The sequence below is a fragment of the Phlebotomus papatasi genome, chromosome 2 (genome assembly GCF_024763615.1).
Source record: "Phlebotomus papatasi isolate M1 chromosome 2, Ppap_2.1, whole genome shotgun sequence".
NCBI classification, from domain to species: Eukaryota; Metazoa; Arthropoda; class Insecta; order Diptera; family Psychodidae; genus Phlebotomus; species Phlebotomus papatasi.
In genome coordinates this window covers 72454826-72474187 of record NC_077223.1, presented here as the reverse complement: position 1 = coordinate 72474187, position 19362 = coordinate 72454826, and the positions used below count along the sequence as shown (strand labels likewise).

General features: G+C 32.3%; 1 protein-coding gene across 1 annotated transcript in view; it reads right to left on the bottom strand.

Moving 5' to 3' along the window:
- Window positions 1-19362, bottom strand: part of LOC129804293 (regulating synaptic membrane exocytosis protein 2) — an 80086-nt gene that overhangs the window by 25643 nt on the left and 35081 nt on the right. The window contains exons 4-10 of the mRNA XM_055851450.1: window positions 16530-16775; window positions 11611-11861; window positions 10716-10940; window positions 10426-10649; window positions 10243-10367; window positions 6230-6443; window positions 5868-5929 (exon numbers count right to left, since the gene is read on the bottom strand). Of these exons, the coding sequence (XP_055707425.1) occupies window positions 5868-5929; window positions 6230-6443; window positions 10243-10367; window positions 10426-10649; window positions 10716-10940; window positions 11611-11861; window positions 16530-16775 (1347 nt within the window). The remainder of the gene's footprint in view (window positions 1-5867; window positions 5930-6229; window positions 6444-10242; window positions 10368-10425; window positions 10650-10715; window positions 10941-11610; window positions 11862-16529; window positions 16776-19362) is intronic.

The following is a 19362-nucleotide window of genomic DNA, read 5'->3' as shown; positions in this document are numbered from 1 at the left end:
GCAGGTTTTTTTTAGCTGACTGTGCTCGCTGAGTACTCAATCGCAATGCGTACATCGATAACAAAATTTTTGGTATAGAAAAATTTTAAGAAAGAAAATTTAACATTTTGTTATAAAAAAAACAAAAGGTTAGTCTTTTAATTTATTGGTATTTTCCTGAATATGAATGAAGGTTATTTATGTAAGTTTTTATTTAAACCATGCAATGGGTATAAAAAATTTAAAAAAAAAATTCTAATTTAAGTTTATAAGGATTTAGTATTGTTACATTAAATTCAAATACTTGTTTCAAAAAGACGTTAAAGTTATACTTGATTCCGCTAGTACTCCGACACCCTCATTTTCTCTGAGTATAAGAATGGAATATTTTTCGTGCAGTTTGAAGCGGTGATTTTATTGATTCTCCAATTGGATTTAAAGTTGAAAGAAATCAGGATATCACATTAATTTGAGAGAAAAAAAAATCGCGGAAGGAATTTTCAGACTTGAATAAAATGCAAAAATTGGCATTTTATCCACAATGATTGTCAATTTATCGTCTCTCTAGACACTCTTCCGTACATTGAAAATACAAGAAACAGGATCAGTCGATATGAGAGATGTATCATTTCTTTTAAGAAAAATTTCAGGAAGACATCGAAAGCTCCGTAGAATTGTTTTTGGATAATTTTTTTTCCAACTACAAAAAAATATTTTACACACTATTTTCCATTCATTTTCATCTAAAAGATTTTCTAAATAAGTTTTCTGTGATATACGAAAAAGATGATTCAAAAAGATGTTTTTACCTAAAAACTCAAAAAATATCCTTTAGTAAGGGAAGAAAGAGTTGAGAGAAAGAGGTTTTTTCAGGGGATCTTTTTATTGTCTCCTACCGAAAAAGGTGTTTCATATAGACTAATTTTCTTTTTTGTTCTCCAAACTGTATGTTAGTTTTATTGTGTGGACTTTCACACCTCGAAAATGGCATTTTTCCGTTATTTTTTTTTTTTCTTTTTCATCCCCATTTTTAAAGCACAGCCTCATTCTTGTTTTTAAGCCTTTCTCCCTACTTTCTCTTTCGAAAGAATTCTAAAATATTTAACATCCTTTTTTAGCTCACTTTTCCTGCTTATATTCCATTCAAAATGGAATAATGTAAATGTCATGGAATTAGAAAAATACTTGGAATAATCAATAAAAATACGATAGAAAAATATTTGTAGAATGATTTTTTTCTTCACAAAAAAATTTTCTCTTTGATTATCTTGGAGATTATCTTGTTTTATTTTTCTATCCTCCCTGGAATTTATTCAATACGCTAATATTATAGAATTTTCTTCTTAAATTCTCTCCAAATACAACATTGATTTTTTTCATAGGAAATTGGAATATATTGTGCAGTTAGAGAAAAATTAAAGGGAAATATGAGATTTAAACCCTTCAGTGATAAACAAATGGAATAGCAATGCTTTGACAAAAGTCAGATATCCTAAAGATTAAGAAAATATTCTAAATTTAGAATGTCAGGTTTGGTTATCATTTTATAAGTTGTAAATTTTTCTTAGCTTATGATTCTTTAGAACAGAAATATATTGCTAATATTAACTATTTTTCAACTGAGCAGTGTTTGATCCTGCAATTCGTCTAAAATGAAAACTTCCTATAATGTCCAACTTTCCAAAAATTTTTGTCCCGCTTTCCAAAATTTTGTCCATCTTTTCAAAATGTGTTGTTTTCTAATTTGATTGAATATTCTAATTAATTGGTTGAAAATTCTAATAAAAACCGTTAAGATTCTATTAGAATATTTCACAAGCAATCTCATGATGTAAAGAAAATGAAAAAATAAATATTTATTCAGCTTAAAAATGCATTTGAAATTGAACTTTTTCTTAGGTGTCTCCCTTTCCACAATCCACCCTACTTAATTAAATTCTTGTCCTCAGGTTGTATTGAATTAACTAAATAGTGTTAGATACGTCGGGGATTAAGTAAGGGCGGAGCTCCTAAAACAATCGCGTGGATATGTGCCTTGGCTGCCAGAGGTTTCTCCAGAACCCTTAGCGTTCCTCCTAGCGATCTATTTCCTATAACGATCCAACATGAATTAACTCTCAATAGTAATCCTCTTTACGATACCCCTTCCGAAGGAATAACTCACATGCTAATACTACACTCTTAAAAAAATTAGTTCGTACAAGCTCATATGCAGTTATTAGAACTATAAAATATAGTAAATATAGACCCAACTATATATTTAGTTTGGGTAACTAAATGAAATAGTTGACCACAGTTAGTTAAAGTATCCTTTTCATTTAGTTATCACAACTAAATCAAAATAGTATTGGGTACTATAACATATTAGTTCCAATTACTAAATAAATGGGGTTGATACCCATCTTATTGGCTGTAATAACTATATCATATTAGTTGTGGTTACTATATAGCATTCATTGTGATGCATATTTCTTATTAGTTGCTTAAAATTCGAAAGAGCTTCAACGCATTACTAAAATAAAAACCACTCTTTACTATTGGAAAAGTAGTCATAACTTTATGAAAATATAGGCCCATCTATTTACATTGGTTGTGAGAACTAAAAGGAATTAGTGACCAATATTAGTTGGGATAATGATTTCATTTAATTAACACAAGCAAATATAATTGTATGAAAGCATTATGAAATAATTGCCGCAACTTATCCACGTAAATATTGTCTTATATTCTCACTACTAATAAATTTATTATGAGTATAATGTTTTAAGAATATAAGAACTATTTTAAATAGATTTGATAATAATCGCCCGAATAACTAATTTTCATTAGTAATCACGTCTAAACTTTTCTAAGAGTGTAGGTACGCTCCTAGGAGAAATCAGAGCCGCCCCAAGAGACATCTATGATGTCAATTCAAATACCAACGGGGGGTTTAACCGTTGGGGTGAACCTAGTGCTAACAATAGGTTCCACCCGTTCCACGTAATTACAATTTTAGGTCGGCCTTATTCAGAAAAACTAGCACATGTTGTGTTTCCTTTTATTTTTAATGCCTTTGTAGTATTCAAAAAAAAAAAAACTTTGAGACTCTGAGCGCCCACAGAGCTGGGGTAAGTCTAAATAGCTGAGACAGCGACAATTGAGCGATAATCATTTTTTTACACTTCGTGTCTAGGCTATGACCAATTTTTTTGGTAATTATTGAGGAATTATCATTTTTCGTTCCGTAATCTCCTGCCGTTCCGAACATTTTTATTTTTATTTAAACCATTATGAGAAGTTCAAGGAAATGAACTCCCTCCGGATGCGTCAGGGGGTGCAATCCTTTCAGGACAGGAAAACACAAAATTTTTTGCCAAAGCTTTCGACGTTTCAACGCATCTTCCTCAGAGGTCAAATCTGTGATTTGTCTCTGATGATTTGATAAGAATTCTTTACTATAAAATAAATTTTGAATTGCCCCTAAACGTATGCAAATCTTTTTTCCCTTGGTAAATTTAAAATCAATCAATCAATCAATCAATATATTTTCATTCCGATCGTTACAAGTGACCCCTTAAGTCTACTGGTGTAAAAGGAGCAAATGCCAACCGGAAGATAGAAGAAATGCATTTCTTATGAACCGTTGACACTGAAAATAGGCCAAATAATTGGCGCCAAAAATGTTTTGCAAACATCACGTTTCCGTATCTTATTACAAAGATATCTCCTGTGGGTATGCAAATTTTCTCACTGCACTGGAGTGAATTCGTGGGCTTTCCTTCGGTCCCGAGACATTCTTTCAAATTGTAGCTCCCTAAAAACCACAAATATGTTGTTTTAAAGTAATAAACGAATTTAGAGTGACACCGGGGTATCTCTACCTGTATCTTTGGGAACTTCGTGAGCTTTCGAATGCGCTTTTGAATAATACATTTTTTTATCTTTTTTTACAAAGCAAAAATAGCTATTTCATTGAGGTCATGTGGTCTGCTTTTGGGTACGAAATTATGTACAATTTGTAAAAGTTTTTCTGAATTAATCTGAAAAAATTGCATTATTCAAAGGTTGGAACATTTGGAAGTGAACCACTTTACACAATATCTGAAATATCCTATCTTTTTCTTTTAATTGTGAACCTAAATTTCTAACCTTTTTAAATTAAAAGAAACAAACTAAATTAATTGCCTAATTTTCAGTTATTTCGGTAGTCACCAAAATAATTCTTTTTAATTAAAATTTTAATAAAAAAATCTTAGCCGAATTTTGAAGCCCTACACCAAGAGTCGAAATTTCTAGGCTAAATTCGTAGCCTTTTAATTTGAAAAGGAGCAATCTCCGGAAGATCTAAAAATTTCGACAAGACTTTCATCAAATAGGGGAAAGTGCTCTCCCTTCGAATGTTCATGCCTTCGAATAATGTGAATTTCTTTTGTTATTCGTAAGAGATTTACACTAAATTATCATGGAATTATCAACAATTGATGATAAGCCAACTAATATTTGATAGAAATGTGTAAGTCTCTTAGGAAAACTAAAAGAAAATTCACATTATTCGAAGGCATGGACGTTTGAAGGGAGAGCACTTTCCCCTACTCAATTCACAGAATTTAACCATTTATAAGACAATCAATACAGAACCAAAATAACATTTTTTTAGCATTGCTTTTCCATTGTTGTAACATTAAGGGATTTTATTTTTTTTAACAGAACCAAAAAAATGATGGGTAAAATGTAGCGAAAATTCAATTTGAAAGAAAGAAGTAACCTATTAAAATTTTATTGCATCTCAGAATTGGGTGATCCTTTGTGGTATCAATGGAAGGAATAAATGTGTGTCAATTTAAATAATGTGGTAGAAAAGAGAAATAAATTGAGTGTCATGAGGAGCAAATTTAATGATTCAGTGATTTTTACGTGGGTTTCTTTTCTCAATTTTTTTCTTTGCCAATAAAAAACCCCATTTCCAAAAAAAGAGGATCACAGAAAGGACTTTTTTAAAACTCTTAAATGTAAAAAGAGTTCTCACTCTTTTTTTTCTAAAGCACACAAAAAAAACTCCCCCACATTTCTTTCTTTAGTTTTTTTTTAATTTTGTTTGGGTATTATTAGAGAGAAGACCCAATTTTCCGTATTGTTTTTGTTTTCTTTCTACTTTCGTGACTGTATCATTTTTTGGTGTAATACCAATTAGACAAATAGCTACTATCATTTTCTCTCTCGCTTATCTCTTGACGCTACACTTTTTCATTGGTAGTACTTTGGCAAAAGAATGTTTGCCAATTGAACAAAAGAAGAAGACCAAAAATAAAAATAGAGGAACATAAAAGAAGAAAAATTGTTGAAGAAAATTCTTTCACGCTTGTTCATCTTTCTTCCTTAAGCTTATACTCATGCTTAACATGTCTTTTTTTTTCTTTTCTTAAATCATCCTTCAGTTGGAACTTTACACAGTTCATGGTATCATCAATATCATCAATTTTCTCTAAGTTTTTTTTTTAGTCCCAAATTAGTTATTAAAGGATGAAACAAAAATAAATTTAAGTTTAGTTAATTTTGAAAAAGAAAAACTTTTCACACTGACGCCCATTGTTATGAACGTTTATTTGACTATGTGACAAAGAACGGAAACAACGTACAATTACTTCTGATAAGCTACTCAATGTTGTACATATTAACATGTAATATCATCATTTTCTTTAGTATATCCAATAAATATATATATATAGGAAATATGTATAGTTTCTTGATGTATAAATCTGACTGAGAATGTTACACAAGATAGATATATATAATTTGATAAAATGATGTGGTTTTTGGTGATGTGTGTTAATATTTTCATTTCTTTTTTTTTTCAAAATATTTCTTTGTGGCACTGTAAAGAATTAAATACTTTGTTTTTCTTATACCGGAGTTTTTGGAAGTTTTCGTCTAGTTGGGGATGACGGTGATTTGTCCGTCGACTCATTATCTGTCAGAGAAAGAAAGACAAAAAAACAAAAAAAAGAAAAAAGAGAGGTAGAGGATAAATTATCATCGTTACCAACTACATTTAATAATTCCTTGCAAAAAAACAAAAAGATCATAGATTTTATCCATGAGAAAATATCAAAAGAATTTTCACAGTGAAACATTTAGATGTTTTGTTTTCCGATTTTTTAGAAAAAGAAAAGAATCCAGATCGAGAAACACGTAGAAAGTTAAAGAGAAATGCCAGGATAGGTTTTGAAAAAAATATACCGCGTATTCTTTAATAGAATTTCCTACTCACCTGGAATCAGGCCTAGGGACACTTCGGCGGATGATTTGGATGGCACCGCCTGATTGAGGCCTGTGTCCCTTGCACCATCCTCCAGCAAATCACATATTCGATAGTCAGTGGCATGCTCCACAAGCAAATCCACCACATCCTCCGTACGATCCATCACTGCACACACTTCCTCGAAGCTTCGATCAATTAGAGAGTAGCCATTCCATTCGAGGATCTTAAAAAAAAATCATACGAAACCGAGTGAGTAAAACTATAAAAAAGAATAACAAAATCACTTCAAAATCGATGATAATATGATTTGAAGTTCGTGAAATTTGCCCCCTCCCCCCAAATTCTCTGGTTTTATAGAAACCTCAGGGAACCCACACTGAGAAAAAAGAGGATGCGATTATCTTTTTTTCCTCATAAATTTAACTCATAAATTCAGGTGTAATGAACATGGAAAAGGGTAACTTTAACCCCCAATACACCTTAAAAGCATAATATTTACACCTATTTCAGATCAATACTGCAGGATAAAATTAACATTTCCGGAATGTTATTTTAACTTTTTCGCATTTCTCTCAGTGACATAATTTTTGGGTAAAATTTTATCCTTCATTCAGAGAAATCCGAAAAAGTTGAAATTACATTTCTGAAATGTTAATTTCATCCTGCAGTATTGATCCAAAATCGGTGTAAATATTACCCTTTTTAGGTGTATTGGGGGTTAAAGTTACCCTTTTTCATGTTAATTTTACCCTTCAAAAGGTGTAAAATTAATATTAAAAAATGTTGATATATTTTTACACCTAAAAAGTGCTGAAGTTATGAGGAAAAAAAGTTAATCGCACCCTCTTTTTTTCTTAGTGTTACAATACCGAAGTCATTGAACAACTTTCTTGATACGGATTTTGGAAAAAAATCATTTGAATTTTCTCAGCTTCGACAGCTGAGAATGTTTGATATGTTGAGAGATATATTATGATCAATTGGGCTTTCCGATATTCGGATGACACTGATCAATCAAAAAATAAGAGTCAAAATAAAATCCTCCTTTTCGTATGGACTTTTTTTTTTAGTAGTTTTCACTCTCAATCACTCGAATATTGGATTGCCCAGTGTATTAAGTTTTGACCCCTTGAGTGACCTGATACTATGTCATTTGCTGATCAATCAATATTTCACTAGTTTTGGAGGCAACTGAAAAAAATCCTGGTCGGAATGATCCCTTAGTTCATCATCTAGCAGCAGCTGAATAAAACTTAACTATACAGTAAGGTGGGGTATTTTGGAATAAAGTCTAATTTAGAACTTTGAGATTTCCTAAACACTTTTAGATGGGAAAAGGAAAAACCAACAAAGAAGTACTCACTGTAAAGTCTTGTACTTCTTCGTGGTTTTCTTCTCCTGTTTGACAATCTGAAACAGTGAGAAAATCTCAAAATTCCAAAATAGACATCACTCCAAATTACCCTATCTTACCCTAACCTACACACTTTTCTACCTCTTTAGTTTTTCCCCAAGAAATATTTAACATACGAAGGGGCAACAAAAGCGTCCTATTCCTAGCAAAATACTCTAACTCGTGACGTCAATACTAGGGGAAAGTGCCCATGCTTTACACGGTCCCAAGTTTCATAATGGCTAATTTTTTCCTATGTTTCTGAATAAATATGAATCTGCAATATATTTTAAAAACAGGACACTGTACCCTGGTTTGTAAAATATGGATGCGATGAGTCATATTTATTGAAAAACATAGAAACAACTTAGTCATTATGAAGCTTGGGACCGTATAAAGCATGGGCACTTTCCCCTATATATCTTAATAGTACTTTTGCACTATTTACCGTTTACCAGTTCACAACCAATTTGAACCCATTCACAAATCACTTAAAAAATCCCCCAAAATAGCTTAAGAGTAATAAAATTGAATAACGAATAAAAATCTCTTATCGGTTCAGAACCGATTGGAACCGGTTCAGACTTGTCAGAAATTCCAAGACCTTTCCAACGAGTGCAAATATGATCCCATTCGATTGGAAAATATAGTCTCTCTAGAGCCTTTTAACCTTTGACCTTGAAAACCGTTATTAGGAATATTTCAAAATATTATATTAGGAAATTTCTAAAAGTTAGAAAAATCAAAAAAAATCGCACGACGTGTTCTCGAGAAATGCCAAAAACATGGTTTTGGAGTGTGGTAAAAATGTGTGGGGTAAAAATGAAATTTTAACGATCCTTGGGTCGACTTATGGGGTGCAAGGATCGCCAGAAGATCCAAAGTCGCAATCTTTAACAGTTTGGCTTCTAGAGCGCGCGATATCCGGATAAACAGACAGGGACATGTGCAGATCTTTTCCGAAAATAAGTCAGGCTAGAACTTGTTTTCTTTTTGTACATATGATACCAAATAAAAAAGCAATCAAAATAAAAAAGATTGTAGTAAAACAATCAAAAACGAAATATTTTATTAGAAACTGTAAGTAAAAAAAAATTAAAGTAATCAATTAAAAATAAACATTGATCAGTTGAAAATAAAATTTGGATAGTAAATCTCCTTTTTTAAATGAACACTAAAATTCTTTAAATCACTCACATTTTAAAATGTAGATTTTTACTACTCATTTTGAATATTTCATTGGTAATTTTCAATTTCTTTTATCGAAGGTAGATTTGTTACATTAGTAAAATTTTGTAAAATCAAAATTCCCATATATCTTTTTTCGCAAATATTTTTATGTCAGTCTTGCTTTTCGCACTCTTCTCATTCTTTTTTTTTTTGAACGTCATAACAAGTCCAAATTAGTTCAATCTCATTTTTAGTAAGAAATAATGGAGTAAACCGGTGGCAGTTAAAATCCCAAAAGCCAAAATCCCGAAATGGCCAAAATCCCGAATATTCAAAATCCTGAAAGGGATGAAAAATTATATGAAGGAAAATGTTTAGAATAATTTCCCAAGACACAGAAGATTTCCCATTGCCTCCAGCAAGCGTGGGTGCAATTGTGGTAGTAGCTATGACACTTTTAAGAATTCGGGATTTTGGAGTTCGGGATTTTGGCGTTCGGGATTTTGGCGTTCGGGATTTTGGCTTTCGGGATTTTGGCTTTCGGAATTTTGACCTGGACCCGACTAGACATATGCAAAACATTTAGGGAAAAAAAGAATTTGAATTTTGGTTTCATGAAATTTTCATGTACTAAAAGGTGTGCCCAGGATGGAATTTTATTCTTCATTAATTAAGTTTGGCATTGAATAAATAAGCAGTAAAAAGTTAAAATTGATCAGTATCAAAGAAATTTGAAACAATGATATTGTCGTCCAAATTTTGGCAAAGGGAAAATAAAAGGCTTTTCACTCTATATGGAACTATTTTAAATGTTAAATATATAAATAAGGCTCATTTTTGTAAAGATTTAAGTTTTTTACTGACCATAATTAGATATTTTACTGATCATTTTTAATTTTTTACTGCCCATTTACAATTTTTTACTGCTCGTTTGTTTTTTGCCATTAAGTTTTATTTTTTACTGGCAACTTTTAAGTTTTTACTAATAAAATTAAATATTTTCAATAATCACTTTTTTAATTATTTCCTGACCAAATTTGATTTTTTACTGACAATTTCAAATAAATTATACTAATATTTATTTTATTATTAACTGAAATTCTATATAATCTTTTTTGCCTTTTTATATACCGCTGTCAGATTGTCGAATTCTGTTTTGGATAATTAGTTATTCTTCAGAAAAAAATTGTGTAAAAAGTAATATTAAGTATTTGAGTACACGTATACAGTTAGAAGTGATAAAATTTGAAATGATTTTAGTTTAGAAAACAGATGCTTGTACAAGTTTTATTACAATAAATGCCTTTTGGATCATTGACAAAGTTCAAGTGTTTTAAGAAATCTGCGAATTTAAGTAAAACAGGCTTTCATTTGTGATTGTATTTAAAATAATTCAAAATTAAAAATCCAACTTTCAATCTTTTTTTATATGAGTAGTGAAATTTTTTACATAACATACCTTATCGCCTTGCAACAATCCTGCTTTTTCTGCCGGACCACCAGGAACAGTCCAGACAATATAGGCAAAGAGCCGACCATCAGCCCCTGTTTTACCACCAACAACCCTCATCCCGAAACCTCGAGCTAGAAATACAGATAATCCCATTAGATGGAAATCATATTGAATTAATATCCATCGTACTTCGATGCGCTTTATCAGATGGATCTCTACGTAAAACCACACGCCTTTTGGAAGCACACGCTTGACCTGAATCCACATCATGGATCACAATCTTGATAGCCTCGCCGTCCATCGATGTTTGACGCCGTGGGGCCTCGAGGTCCTCCAGAGTAGGGGCCTGATAAGACGGCGCCGGAAGCTGGAGAGGATTTGCACTTCTGTTCTGAAGTGCTGAGATATCCGGGCTGCAAAGGTGAATTGAATATAGATTTCTAAAGTTTTGGAGAGCCTTATAGATTGTGGAAACTCACAGTTGAGATCCTCTGCGACGTGTTCGTCTCTCTGAATCATCCACTCCAAGGGTAGCACTTCCCTTATCCGGACTCTGAATCGTATCACTCTGAATAAGCTCATCAGGCGGTGGTACCCGAAAAGATGATCTACGGGATGAAATCCTATCTGGTGGTACATTTTTGGTGGCAGCCTGAGCTGCTTGGGCCAAAATTCCCGGAGCAAAAACATCGTATGCAGAAGCTCTGTTTGAACAAATTGAATTTTTCGAGCTCGTCTGTTAAAGGGGTTACTTCTAAATTTCCAGAATAATTGAAGATAAATGGCAATAAGCAATTTCAGAACAGCAAATTAAGTTACAAACTCGACGTTTCCATTTTGCAAATAAAATAAATTTTGGGACACACGTGTCGTTTAGAATTCCAAATGAATAAATAATTTCAATTAGCAAACCAATGCTATTGGTATTTGGCCATCAAATACAATTTTCCCACGCAAAAATTGAAAATGTACGAGACATACGATGGAATTCTTTTTTTCTCTCATTTTACAGAAATAGATATTTCATTAAATTAGGTTTGGATATTGCTAGAAAATGTCCGTGGGATTTTTTTTTTGTTTAAGTAAATCCCAGTTGAAGGGTTGTAAGTGATAGAAGCTGATACTCAAAATCACTTCAGGCACAATTCATGAATTTTACAAGACAAATACATTTATACTGAGATGCAGTATACTCTAGAACAAATCAATCTTTCATGCTGACTCAATTTCCTCCCATTTGAACGGTATCAGAGGCTTGGAAAATGTCTCAAGATTTGTGATGATAATGTGGTACATTTAGAGAAAATTATTTATACTAAACATGGTAGGTGGAAAGTTGGGATATTTTTGGCTCTTTATAATATCGAGACTTACCGTCTTGGCATGGGCGAAGGTATCCCGAGGCCAGGTTCGATGGTGCTTACATTGCCCATGGAGGAGTTTTTCACGTCGTCGTCATAGCTGTGCTGACGTACAGGAACTCGGGATGCTCTTCGGGAGTTCAGCTTCGAAGGCGGGATGTCAAATTCACCCCTCCTGGGAGGACTTGACGACCGACTAGGAGCCACACTTCGTCCCCGTCTCCACTCGCTGTCCCTGTTGTTTGGTGTCTTTGAGCCTTTCAGCTAAAAAAAAATTCAAAAGCACAACTGCAGACCACTAAGACAAGTGATTTCTTAAAGAGATAAGATAAATCTCTCAAAGAGGGCAAGAAAACGCTAAACTAATCTAAAATTTAATGCTTGATAATTGTCCATGTTTTAACAAGTGCTGCTCACCTTTTTCCTTACTTTTGAACTTAATTGTATTACATTTAAAAGCTTGGATTATATATACAGTAGGATCTCGATAGAGTCAACTAATTATTTCCAAGCCTGTTGATTCCATTAGATTCAGTGACTCTATCGGAGTCCGAAAAAATCAATTAAAATGTGAAATTTTGATATAAAGGGGTATTATTTTATGTTTCTACTAGATAATTGATTAAATTTAACACGATAGTAGAATATTTTATTTAATTAACCCATAAATTCTACACCCTCTGGTCTAAAAAAGTCGTATATTTGGGCAAAAGTTAGAGAATAATGAATCATTTTACAGAATGTTTTTATCATTAGTAAGTATCAAGTGAAAATTACTATCCATATAATAATATTGAGGTCCATTCACGATGATAAGATAAGGAAATGGTGTCTTAAAGATTTCCTTTTTCACTTATTTTAGAAGAGCTCCGGTAGATATTTAATTGTTGAAAATTCTGATGCAATTAACGTTCTTAATTATAATTTATTATGAACTTGTATTGTATGGAAGAAGAGATTGATAGTTGTTCTTTTCGTTATGACATAACTATGGTTCTAAACCTAACAAAAAAAAAGCAATAAAAACCAATTTTTCTTATTTTCTTGTTCTGAAAAATTAGTGCTAAATGGTTAGAGATATCTACTTAGGTTTTCAGATGACCCCCTAATAAGTCAACCTGAGGATTATTATTATGACCCTCATTTCCTCCCTAGCCCTCCCCTTCACTGCCAAAATCGTTTTTTGTAAATACAGGAAAACACATCATACGGGATCATAGGGCTTAATCAAAAAATCTTAAGACAAGAGAACTTTCAATCGGATAAAACGCTTAAAATCATGAAACAAATTATTTTATCGAAATTTTATTACACGGTTAATATACGAATTTTATCATAATATTGTTTTTCTTGTGTTAAAAAGTTACATTGATACACCAAAATACTGATTTTAATTTCGAAAAAGTCATACAATATTATTAGTTCAATAATAATGGAAAATTTGACTCTTATCGGAGTCAATTTGGGTCCAAGTTGACTTTATCGGAGTCCATAGAGTAAAAAAAATAGCTGTTGACTCTATTGAAGAATGACTCTATCGAGGTCCCACTGTATTAGTCCTTATTAATATATTATACAACCTGTGCATCGACCAATAATAATAATTAATATTATTATTATAAATTAGCATCAATAAAACAATAATATAGGCAAAAAAGATGGCAAAGAGTGGCAGCTTTGCGGAGTGCTCGAACTCACGAGAAAGAGCTCTCCGTGTATTACATATTATTAATTATAAATTATTATTATTTCTTGTTATATAACATTCTATTTCCTGGTTTATTTAGGTCATACATAATGTAAAATTCTAGTATGATTTCTTTACCAAACAACAGAATTGATCTTAGAAACTTTGCATTAATATTCAGACAGTTCAATTTTTCTATCGAATCCAAGTTCAACTGAAAAGAAGGACGTGTATAGAATTCATATAGAAACGTACCCCATAGTTTTGTTTGTTTCTGAAATAGTCAAAATAACTTATAAAGTTTTCATTCGAAGAATAATTTGGGAAGCTTATTCCACTTAAACTACTCTCTTCTGTACTTCTCCTCTCTATCTCGAATACTTTGAACATATTTTGCTCTTTCCCAAAGAAAGAGTAATATTTTATAATGTCTTGCTTTAGCGACACAATCTGCCTAGCGGTCTTTCATTCACATTTCACATATCAATTAAATATTTTATAAGATTTAAATTTAATTAAATATAAATAATGCTTTAATAGTGTTAAATTCAAATTTGATTATTAAAAAAATTGAATTCTTGGATTGTTTTCGTAAGCATCAAAAAAAAATGTGGCAAAGCGTCCCAGCGTTGCAAAATGCTCGAACTCACGAGAAAGTCCTCTTCGTTATCATATTTTTTGTATGCACATAGGGTTACTGCTGATTTAATCTTGTTTATAGACAATGAGAAAGCCATTGAGAAATTATTAAAAATATCTCGTGAGTTCGAGCATTCTGAACTGCTGGACCGGTTGACATTTCTTGTCAGCCACAAATTTTATCTAAATTACCAACAAATATCAATAGTTATAAAAAACCGAAAAAACATTTTTTAAGGAGATTTTTATTATAGGGGATGTAAAATTATTCAAAAATCGGTACTTAACCGGTTCATTACCGATGAAGACCGATGCAGTCGGGTTCGAAATTTCAATACCTTTCCAAAAAATCCAAATTTAACCAAATCGGTTGAAAAATGGGCCCTGCAAATTGATATTGACTTTTGACCTTTAATAATTCAAAATGGCGAATTTTCCGGTCATAGGTATGCTTAGGCCAATTTAGAGAAAAACCAAAAGACATGGTTTTTAGGGGAGAGGAGGGAATTAGGGCAAAAGAAAGACTCAGTTCCTTTCAAAAATGTGAAAAAACCCTAATTTGAAGAATTTATTTCCTATGCAAAAAAAAATCTAGAAATGACCGTGGTGAACGAATTTATAATTTGAAATCATCAGGACCCTTCAACAAATTTTATAACTCTTGTCAAAGATATTGATTAAGAAAACTAATTTTATAAATTGTGTTGCGAATTCTAAGGTAAAGGCTAGTGGAACTTTATTTTTCCATGTTCACATTAAAAAATATTACTTATTAAAGATCTTAAAAGTTTGACTTTTCCCTTTTCGTTGAGTTATTGTAAAGTTTATCGCTTAGAAACTTTAGGAAACTTTTCTTAGCTAAGAAACTTTAAGCAATTTAGGTCTTTCATCTTAAAGATCTTTAGCGTGGAATATCAATCATCTTTTAAAGGCAATTTAATAAATTAAAGCTCAAAAATTTATTTGAAAATCAATTAGTTTGATGATTTAAGAACAAAAACTTTATGAATATGTGAACGCATAGCTTTAAAAGCGGTGCCGACCAAAATCTAGAATGGCTCGAAATCCCGAATGGGTTGAAATCCCGAAAAGCCTAAGGGCCTTGACAGACCTGAGGATTAGCCGAGAGATGGCTTAGCGTAATTATATTAGAAATAATAGTTAATAAAGTGCATTTCCATCATTTTACACTAAGTCGCCTCTTGGATTAAGTCGTAGGTTTGTTTAGGGCATAAATCAAGAAAAACTACAATCCCGAAAGCCAACATCCCAAAATCCAAAATCCTGAATGGTTAAAATAATGAAAAGGACAAAATTATACAGAGGATAATGTTTAGAATAGTTTCCCAAAACACAGAAAATTTCCCTTTGCTTCCAGCAAATACGCCTGCAATGCCTGCAATCGTGGGAATACCTACGACACTTTTAAGAATTCAAGATCTTGGCTTTCGGGATTTTGGCGCTCGGGATCTTTAGAGATTTTGGCGTTCGGGTTTTTGGCTTTCCGTATGGCGTTCGAGATTTTAGCGTTCGGATTTTGGTTTTCCGAATTATGGCATTCGGGATTTTGGCTTTCGGGATTTTGGCGTTCAGGATTTTGACTTTCCGGATTTTGACGTTTGGGATTTTGTCTTTTCGTGATTTTAGCTTCTTAGGGTTTTGACTCATTTAAGAATTTGGTCTATTCGGGATTTTCGCTCATTTCAGACTTTGGACTTTCCAGGGTTTTAGCTTTCTGAATTTTGACTTCTACGATTTTTACCAGGACCCCTAGAAAAGGTACCCAAAAATGTCAAAATCCATAGAAAAAAGGGACATTTGAACCTATAAGCAGTGTTAAATATTGTATAAAGAGTAAATTTATAAATAAATCCTGAATGAATTAGTACTCTTAAGTCCTGACTCCACAGACATAAGCTCCCTTTAACTCAGAGAAATAATAGATAAGTAAGATTTAATGAACTTTAACGCCACTAATAATATGTTAAAACTTTCCCTCAATATGAAAGTTAAGTTTTTCGAAGCTTGTTAAATTATTCGCAACTTTGAAGCATCAATCAAACAAATTATAAAGTTAGAGTTCCCAAACTGTCGAAAACAAAACTCATTCAAAACTTGAGTACATTTCAATTTTTCACTAACCTTTTGGAAGAGCAAAAAGCTTTCCTGCATCAAAAGGGCAGAATATAGCTTTTAGCGTAATTAGTGCAACTGGAGTATAAAATTTTGATTGACAATATCTCTATCTCAAAATCTCTTGAAGGCACTTTGTGATGAAAAATCCAATTAATTGCTAACTCAGGGGCTAAAGTAGTAATCTAAAATTGATAAAATCTCCAGGTAAAAGATATCCAGGATAGCAAAATTCTGACTTGACTTCAAGAAAGTCTGAAATATGTTCAAAACCTGTCAGACACAGATAAAAGAGATTATACCAGGAGCATTTAATTTTCCAGAATAAAGAACTTTCAATGTGGTATAGTTAATAGTAGTAGATTAAATGTGGGAATTTAGTGACAATCACAAGTATACCAAATTAAATTCGAATTTTGCAGAGTTGATGTAGGTTTTGTGGTTTATGGTTAAAATCTACGGATTTTAAATACCTTTTCGAGTTCCTTGAGTGAAGCTGGTGATACATCTGAATGTCGTCTGAGTTCCGGGCTTCGTGGTGGTGCCAAACCAATCCCATTTTCAGGTCCCAGGGTTGTTGTTGAGCCCAGTTTTGCGTCACTGTGCCGACGCACAAGAACTTCCAGTATTGGCACTTCTAGCATCGAATCCGTGGAATCTTGGGGGATACAGACTCGTGAAGACATTTTCCTGCGACAGACACTGCATCTCCAAGTGCGCTGGAATTTCCCAAAAAAAAAAGAGAGAAGAAGATATAGGCAAAATGGATCAACCATTGGAGTGTAAGTAAATTGAGTCGGAAAGTGGATAAGTTCTGAATGGGGCGAAGGAAATATTCAGGAATTTCAGAGAGAAATTTTCCTCTACGTTGTCTCTTCCCATCCCACCACTAAGTTATGTGTATGTCCGAGGAAATCCAATAAATTCCAATCCTCAGGCTTCATGGAAAATCTTTTGCTCTCTTGCCATTGAGAGAAAAGTTTATTTCCTGGCAAATTATACGAATTTTGTGTGGAATGTAAAGTGATATCGATTTGAAAGTTTTATATCCACCCACACTCAACCAGAAATCTTTTCCCTTCATCTCATATAACTCCACTTTTTTTTATCATCAACCATTTGCCACAGTCCCAGAGTCACGTTTTGCAGGAACCACAGAAAAAAGTCCTTCACTGATTTAATGGGTTTCCAAAATTTTTGCTAATATTGCAAAAATTTCGAAATGTACATCAGACAAGGCCACATTGTGTGACTTCAAGATTGTTATCATCGCAGTCCCAGATATTGCAAGCAAGTTAGAAATCTCTCCTAACGTGAGTTTAGTACATATTTTCACAAAGCTCACCTCCCATAAAGCTTCTTTGGCTAGATCCTTTATAATCCCAGCTCCTGTGCTGTGTAAAATTTACTTGAGGAAAATCTTTGAGAGAATAGTCAAGAGGTTAATAAAAATTACAATTGTATTTACGTATTAATTCTCATAAAATATTTTAATCCCGTCGCGGTCTCTGATTGTCTACAGCATAAACTTATTTAAACCTTAAGCCAATTAAAAAGAATGATAAGATTTATAATTTTCATGAACTTAAATAGTTATTTTCAAGTAGATAATGCTTAAAATAAGACCCTAAATACGTATGAAATACATTTCTTTCCAACATATCTTCATAAGCTTAATAAAATTTATTATTTTTAGTATAATAAAACAGCATAGCATAAACATTTTTAATACCAATTCCAGTTTATTGTAAATATTGGTATTGGGCATGAAAACATAACCACCAAAAATCTGTTAAATTGTGTAACAAAATTCAAATAAAAATCATTCTTTCTTGCTTTGTAGTGTCTTGTTGTATTGTAAAATCTTTTGCCCTTAAAAAAAGGTTTTATCACAATTTTATTCAATTCCTTCTACCGAAAAAGTCTTACTAAGCCAAAAGAATTCTATATGTACAATAAAACTGAATTCCATAAACTTTCAGCAAAATGCTTATAATAACAAGACTTCTCTTTTTTTTTGGAATGAGAAAACCTGCTTCTTAGAAAGGAAATTGCAGACAAAGAGAGAAAAACCTCCTACTTCTAAAAAAAACATGACTTTAAATGAGTTCATAATAATTAATCCAATATTAAAAATGTTATTTCTATTGAAATTTAAATCAAATGCAGTGTATGCCAGCTTCGCCGAAATGCATTTATTCTCATACTTCTTAGAACAAAACATAATCTCAGAATACCATAGGAAATTTTTTTTCGGGACACTGATCTCCCTTTCGTATTTTAAGGGATAATTCCATGAGAGTTGTACCCTTTCTAATTCAGAAAGATTTACTCAATCATTTAATCTAATTATGCTAGCTTTTGAAAAATTTACTCCTGAAATACTTTTACAATATGTTTTTTTTTACATAATTTGAAGATGTTTAAAAAATACATCTAAAAAGATTTTACTGAATTAACTCATATCAGCAAATTTCGGTAATTTTTGTAAAAACAATTATAGAACAGGACAATGGGCAGAAATGTATGGGAGCTGGTCCAACCCTTCGCCAGAGATGGTACTAGGGCCATTTTGTAGGTATTGGTGTATGCAGGAGCCCATCAAGCCCAATAAAAAGTGAAGCTACACTGAGAGAAATCCGAAAAAGTTAAAATAACATTCCGAAAATGTTTATTTTACCCTGCAGTATTGATCCGAAATCGGTGTAAATATTACCCTTTTTAGGTGTATTAGGCAAGCACCTGGCAAGTTGACCCTTTTATATGGAGTTATTTGAAGCCAATTTCCTAAATTGATCTCGGACTCAGCTCACAGTGCTCCGAGGAGAAAATGTATTTAAACAAAATTTTAGTATATTTATCCCTCCATACGGTAAGGTATCTTATAATACGAAAAAACTTCTCACTTTTTAGATATTTAGCGTTACGGTCGCAAGTGCAAAAAAAAATCCCATATAAATTTAAGTGGGAGTATGAGAAAGTGGCTTCAAATTTCAGGAAACTTGCCAGGGCCTAGGTATTAGGGGTTAAAGTTACCCTTTTTCATGTTAATTTTACCCTTAAAGATGTGTAAAATTAACATTTAAAAATGTTGATATATTTTTACACCTAAAAAGTGTTAAAGTTATGAGGAAAAAAAAGTTAATCGCACCCTCTTTTTTTTCTCAGTGTATTTTTCACTTTTCCTTGTAAAAATTTTGCAGCTATTGCACCGCGACTTAAACAAATTTTCTCATAGTTCTTGTATAATTTTGGCGAATATTATGAAATATGTATTTTTGGATAAGTTTTAATGCACGATTCGAA